Consider the following 6,875-nt stretch of genomic DNA (forward strand, 5'->3'; position numbering starts at 1 on the left):
ACCTGATCTGGTGTGCGATTAACCCAGTTAATCCACCTCTGCCTCCAGCCTGGACCCACCATATCACTGATTACTGACTCCGCTACAAAGAAAGGAAAGAAAAAAAAAAGACATACACAAATAGAATGAAATGTGATTTGCGAGTATGTTACTTACTGTAGTAGTCACTTCTATCCACAGTTTTTCAAACAACAATGACATATGTCATGAGCATTCATGGCGCACCAGAAACAGCCCTTGCTGGAACACTAGACAAGATGTCCAATAAGCATCGCCTCTTCCTAGTACGTGTGTCTCTGACAATGTACCCCAAACTGTGGCAAATGTGCCAGAGCAAATTTAAAAATTTGATCTGTAATTTAAATAGATCTGACTTAGGCCTGCACCATTCGGGGAAAAATATGAATCCCAATTTTTTAGCTTAGAATTGCTATCACGATTCTCTGCCACAATGTTATTGACCATGACACAACAAAACAAATTGCCAGTACCAAACATAGATTGTTTGGCACCTATAGCACATTACACACCACCACAAGCCTGTAAACATAGAGGATTCAATGAAGAGAAGGTAAAGCACTGATGAACCATTCTACTCACAGATGTGCAATCTTTGTTCCAACTGTAACTGTGCAACTGTGTTAGTGCCATACTTTGTCAATTGGTTTACTCTTGGGGGCATGGGACATTTTGACAGGTAAGTTAACCTCATTTTTTAGACTAGAAAGGGAATCTAGTACAGGGTAAGTGACACTGTATGAGGCCATCATGGCCAACATACTGTCTTTGAGGCGTGACTGAAGGGTTTCCTCCATGAACTGGATGGCTGCGTCCCACTGGGGCTTGTCTGTGATGGAGCGGTCTTCTAGGGCATTGTGCTGGATCACCCTCTGGCACACACACACAAACAAGAAGAAAAAAACTTAGTTGCGCTGTAAAGTAATTGCAATGCATATTAGTATCAATGTAAGCATTAACAGTTTATTGATATTCAGTGCACTTGATCATAAAAAGTGTGTCTGTTTTAGGAAGTCTTAAATCAACTAGTGTGTTTGCTCTCTGTACCCTTGCACACATGGTGAGTGGATTTACTGTGTGTTTACCAGGCTGTCCATGGCCCTCTCATTCCACTTGTGCCTCTTGATGCTCTCGTCCTTCACAGCCTCCTTCAACTTGTCAAAAATGTCGTCCTGGTCTTTGCCTTTGTATTCAGCCATGAAGCGGGCAAACTCTTCCTGCAGTGTCTCCCAGGCAATCTAATGGGATGCCAAACATATTGTGGAAAGAGGAGGCTTATATTACCACAAGACCATTGCCCTATTGAAGATTTCTTTAACTTCTGCAGTCTGTGACACAGTTGTTGAAGAAACTATAAGTAAAGAACAATTAATTTATTATTTAGAAATGTCCTCATATGTATAAAACCAAAGAATGATTTGATTTACATCCCCCCCTTAAACAATATGAATTACAAATTGACCAGTTGTATAAAGACAATGCACATTACCTCCAGCGCTTTGTGTGGAAGCTGCTTGTCGGTCCACTGCTTGAGTTTGATGTCTACGGTGGTGTTAAAAGTACCCGAGTCCATTGTTTGGGCAGCAGGCAAGTAGATGTTCTCTATCACATGGGTGGAAACACGTTCCCACAGCTTCTTCTGCAAGATGGCCTCCCTGGGAAAGAAAAAAACCAACTTTTTCAGGGCTTTGTGTAATAACAGAGTGTAAATTGTAATTTCCCCATAGGCGATCAATACGGAGTATGAATTATAAAAATAAAATAAATGTATGTAACTGTAGGGAAGAAGATATCTTTTGATTGGTACCTCTAGCTGTTCTGATTTTGGTTCTCCCTGTTCTGACTTCTAGTAACATGCTGAAGGTGCTTGGAACATACAGTAGATGTGTGTAACATTTTTTGGGGGGGGGGATTCTGTTCATAATTTTTTTAGATTCAGATTTAAGATCTAAAAAGCAAGAGTGTTTGTAAAAGAAAGTTGCTTCCAGGTGTCCAACTCCGGCAGGGTAGGAAAACAATGAGTAAAGAGGGATAGCTCTTGGCTGCGCTGCTTCACTTATGTAGTCACTGCTGATGCAACTGCACTTGCACTTGACTGAAGATTCCAATACAGCTACAGTCTGACCCTGTTAACAACTAATAGCCTCCACACTCTCTCTCTCTATCTCTATAGGGCAATGTGACAATGGAACAAAACCCTACCCAAATCCACATGAGACCAGGGCAGTGTTGTGCCTCACTCATTTATCATAAACGCACACACATATTTCATTAGGCTCCCCTTTTGTTCAGGATAGCACTCCTCACTGTCAATAAGCGCTATGTCCAATATTGTGGGCTGGCCGGCTAACAGGGCCACCCCTGTTCCCGTCTATTGGCCATTCATCAGAGTATTGATCTGGGAAAACCTATGGCATGCACACTGGGGATGGCCACAACACCATGCATTTATCTCATTTAGCAAGGTTTTCCTCATTCGGGGTGAGGTATAACTATACATTCATGCACAGATAAATGCACCCAGAGATAGAGACTTGCAGTTTGCTCTAAAAATAGCTTTCCACTCATGTCTGGTTGAGTGCTGGAGCAGTGCAAATACATGATCTAATTGCCTTTAAGCAAAGACCAGGTAGACAATTGTACACGATTCAGTCCTTAGAAGGTGGCATTTCATTAAGAACAATATCCCATATAGTGTGGATGAAACACTATTACTAACAATAGTAAAATGATGATCTATATTTCCAATGCTAGAACCACCATCTGATCCAAGGAGGAATTAATGTGCATTTGGAGAATTGGATCCCATCTTTACTCCCAAAATAAAAAAATAAAAAATCTTGCACTTGAGTTCTTGATAAGTTTAAAAAAGGTTTAACTACAGTTTAAAATGTTTGTGCTGCTAATGGTATTTAAATGTATATATTACAAAAAAAATAGAAAATCAGTTGAATCTAAATTTCTGTATTATTAAAGATTGTTACGGGTATTCAAAATTAACACTGGTAGCAGCATTGATTTTTAGTTTTTTAAAGATATCAACCAAAAGCAATTACCCCGGATATTAGCTCATCATTAACTTACCAGTGTTGTGGGGTCACTTGACTCAAACTAATGACTTCATCCAAAATTTCATTTTTGGCCTTTTCAAAGAGTTCATTCTGCAAAAAACAAAATAAACATCTGTATCGTTACTATAACGTCTTTGGAAAACTTTATTGGTGTGCAGCTGTTGTTTATCTTTACAAAAATCCTTTGTTTTCCAAACATGCTACCACTTTTTTCTTTCCATCCTTGATTTTTTGTCGAGCCTCTAATAAAGAGCATTGTGTTATTTATGTACACCTGCTGTTTGTAATTCTCACCCTGTCCAGCTCTCTCAGACGAGGGTAGTTGTTCTTCCATTCGGTCTCCAGGTTGAAGCGAGATGCTGAGGTGAGGAGGAACAGTAACATGAAGACTTAAATTAAAACAAACATTGGAACAACTTTACATTTTACATGAGGTAAATTGTAGTTCCATATTAATGGTTTCATTATAAAGCCTTAAATTTAACCAGGCCCCTTAAAATGTCTAAATAAATCTACCTCGATATGTAGTGCCTGGACAAAACTTATCTCTAACTGTCTCCTATGTTTTTTTTATTGCTTTTTCAGCTTTGATGTTACCCACATCAAACAGTAATTATCTACAGTCAGCAGGCATTGACCACATAGGGACAGGGCCTGCTTTGTTTAACTTGGTATGATATAAAGGCAGCTTTCACACTGCAAATGGTGCCTATCCCTTAATAAAAAGTGGGTGTGGACTTTGCACACTCACTCTCTTAACTGGTCCCTTAGGAGATGAGGGGATGGGACCAATCACAAACTCTTAATCAAAAGTCTGAGTTTTAGTTCTCATATATGCACACTCAACACACACTCCACACCTCCCTATCCACAGTGGAGATTAGGCTAATTGCTGGTTTGTGGGGCCACGGTGGCGCCAAGCAGGGAGGATTGAGGCCGGCTGTGTGTAATTTGATGGGCTATGGATCGATACACTACACAATGGACCTATGGGAACTGCAGTCTCACAGCCATAAATCTCCTGTACTGTTAGCAAAAGGCTAGAGATTGTCGAGACTAATTGCAGTTGGAAGGCAGGACTGAGGGAGTGTGTCAGGGTGGGCTGAGTAAGGCCAATAGAGGGAGAAGGGAGAGTAGAAGAGCAGTAGTAGCACCACCACCTGTTCCCTGTACAGTACATGGATAAAATCCTACCGTGTCCATTCACAATATTAAAACATGCCTGGAAATTTAAAAGGCATTGGATGTAAACAGTCACTCAATGGCACAAATACCAAGGCATATAAATCAGTCAACCCGCCCTGGGATAACGGTTAGTTTTGCAAGCGCACACATACCTTTGAAGACATCGGCCTGCTGCTCAACAGACTCCCTAACCATCTTCCAAAAGCAGTCAGAGACTGCCAGACTCAAGTTCTTTGTTGTCACCTGGTGGGCCTTCAGCATGCCGTCCCTATTTGTACACATACATTCATTAATAGATTTTGATTAATGATTTGATTCATTTGATGAAGCATTAATGTTTTCTGAATCATGTGTAACTTGCCTGAGTAATCTGGAGTTCTGGAAGAAGTCTTCCTCATAGTCTTTAATAGAGTCTATGCTTTCGCCGCTGCTCCCTGCACACATAGACAACAGAACAAGGTGTAAGTAAAAACTATTCAGGTAATGTTAGATGTCTTACAGAATACTCTATATCTAACTGTATGTACTCACAGTAGGAGTGCTACACAGTTCAGGTTATACATGGCAAAACAATCCTCCAAAAGAATGTATGCAAATAATATGTTGGAAAAACCCCAAGTAACGTCATCTAGCTCCATGGTGTCTAAAACTAAGTTAGTGAATTCAGACATGACCATGACCAGAAAGTAGTCATGTTATAATGTGAAATTAAATGCAGAATGATGGACTACTCAGTTGTAGATGTTACCTTTTCCTGTCACCACTGCAAAGTAGCCAAGGGCCTTCATGGGAAACAACTTCCCTTCCACTATTTGCTGGATCTGAAAAAAAAAAAAAAGTAAAACAAAGGACTTAAATTCACACCAGTCCACTCTTTAGTACAAGCTTACCAAACATTGGCTCACTGAGGGATAATTTGTTTAGAATAAAAAGTATGGAGCTCTCTCTTGTGAAGCAGATGCATATAGCGTCACTCACAGGGGCTGGCACTTCATCCACAGGTTTGCAACTGTTTTGAAATTGGAATCTTCAAATGCAGATGTTTCGTAAATCAAATTCACATATTTCTGTCATCTCAGTGCCACTTTTTGCTTTGACGAGTCAAAAACATGTCAAAAACATGATGACTAACAATGCAAAATTCAACTGTGGTACTGTCCCTTTTGATGACGACAATAAAGAGCCTGTAGATAGATCCATGCATTCATTACAATATTTGTGATAAAATAAGTGATTAAGTGCCAAGCTATTTATATTCAGTGTAGTCCTTTTACTAATATTCAGTATAGTCCTTTACATACAAATTTACATTTTTATTGTATTTAACCTTTAGGACAATTTGGCCATCTTACTCTGTTTGGGCTAGCCAGGTTCTTCTCAGCCAAGTCCACCTTGGTCAGGACAAAGATGGTCCTTTTCCCCTGGGGGTCCATCTGGCTAACCAAGTCTGTTACAATGCTCCTCTCTGCATCCACACTGCCATCTGGAGGAAGGCAAGGAGGGCACAGGAGATATGATAATGGTATACATATCATAACAAGAATGGTAAGGAGGATAAAAACCATGATAGACTGAGATTTGGTGTTTTGCTTAAGAACACAACAAGTGGACATAAGTGTAACGGTCAAATTCTCTGACAGACTATCTCCTGCTTACTACAAAAAATGCTCCCTTCATATACGTTGTTGCAACTGTTAATAGTATAGTCATGGCTCACCCTGAATACAGAGGATGATTGCATTGGGGTTCTGCATGTAGGCCTTGCTGATGCTGAAGATGGTTTCCTTAGTATCTGATGCCATGCCTGCAGTCACAGTCTGAGAGAGACACACATTTAACTAAAACTTTAAAAGACTATTTGCAAAGACTAGTTTTGTCTATTGGCTTTGATTTGAGAAAAATGAATTGTCTGGAATAGAATCCAGCAAACATTAATATAAATATGTGTATACATTACAGAAAGTATCCAGTATACATCTATCCATTTGTAAACATTCCCACCCTTATTAATGTAAGAATCTATACTCACACTGATGACTCCTGGTAAGTCAACAAGCACCATCCTCTGGATGCCGGGGCCTTTGACACTCAAAGATATTGTCTGACATTAAAGAAATAAACATAATTATTCTACAAAACATTAAAATATTTGAATCGGCAAGTACCAGCTTTTTTAGTAATCTGAATGGAAGCACTATGTCCAACCTCACAGCTGACTGTCTGTCCTTGCTTCACACTCTTTCTCATCCTCAGCTCAATCTCATGCCTCAGAGCAGCAAGCTGCAGGACAGAGGAAGAGATGCCAGTTATAATGAGGTTAACAAGTTAAAAAGTGATTGATAAAATTGATCTTAGGTGGATGGATGGAGGGAATGACTTTGGGGCTTACGTCTTCCTCCTTGGAGAGGTCAAACTCTCGGCCACTGTCCTTAAACATGGCCACGTGGTGGGGGCCTTCGCTTAGTGTTACCTGCAGAAAGAAGATCAGTATTGTCGAGGATGCAGAAAAACTACAGAAATTCATCAGAACTGGGTTCCTACACATTTTCCTTTCACACAATACCTTAAAAGTGCCGATTCTTGCTCACATTTGCTGTCAAT

At 40.0% G+C, this 6,875-nt stretch overlaps 1 protein-coding gene across 5 annotated transcripts in view; it reads right to left on the minus strand.

Moving 5' to 3' along the window:
- opa1 (OPA1 mitochondrial dynamin like GTPase) overlaps positions 1 to 6,875 on the minus strand; it is a 39,070-nt gene that overhangs the window by 19,557 nt on the left and 12,638 nt on the right. For all 5 annotated transcript variants that reach the window (XM_032527110.1, XM_032527108.1, XM_032527109.1 and 2 more), the window contains 14 exons: positions 6,664 to 6,744; positions 6,480 to 6,554; positions 6,304 to 6,375; positions 5,992 to 6,091; positions 5,627 to 5,757; positions 5,023 to 5,095; positions 4,636 to 4,708; positions 4,427 to 4,542; positions 3,384 to 3,448; positions 3,103 to 3,179; positions 1,508 to 1,673; positions 1,104 to 1,256; positions 782 to 890; positions 3 to 82 (listed from right to left, as the gene is read on the minus strand). In XM_032527110.1, the coding sequence (XP_032383001.1) occupies positions 3 to 82; positions 782 to 890; positions 1,104 to 1,256; positions 1,508 to 1,673; positions 3,103 to 3,179; positions 3,384 to 3,448; positions 4,427 to 4,542; positions 4,636 to 4,708; positions 5,023 to 5,095; positions 5,627 to 5,757; positions 5,992 to 6,091; positions 6,304 to 6,375; positions 6,480 to 6,554; positions 6,664 to 6,744 (1,371 nt within the window). The remainder of the gene's footprint in view (positions 1 to 2; positions 83 to 781; positions 891 to 1,103; positions 1,257 to 1,507; positions 1,674 to 3,102; positions 3,180 to 3,383; positions 3,449 to 4,426; positions 4,543 to 4,635; positions 4,709 to 5,022; positions 5,096 to 5,626; positions 5,758 to 5,991; positions 6,092 to 6,303; positions 6,376 to 6,479; positions 6,555 to 6,663; positions 6,745 to 6,875) is intronic.

This window comes from Etheostoma spectabile, chromosome 9 (genome assembly GCF_008692095.1).
Source record: "Etheostoma spectabile isolate EspeVRDwgs_2016 chromosome 9, UIUC_Espe_1.0, whole genome shotgun sequence".
NCBI lineage: Eukaryota > Metazoa > Chordata > Actinopteri > Perciformes > Percidae > Etheostoma > Etheostoma spectabile.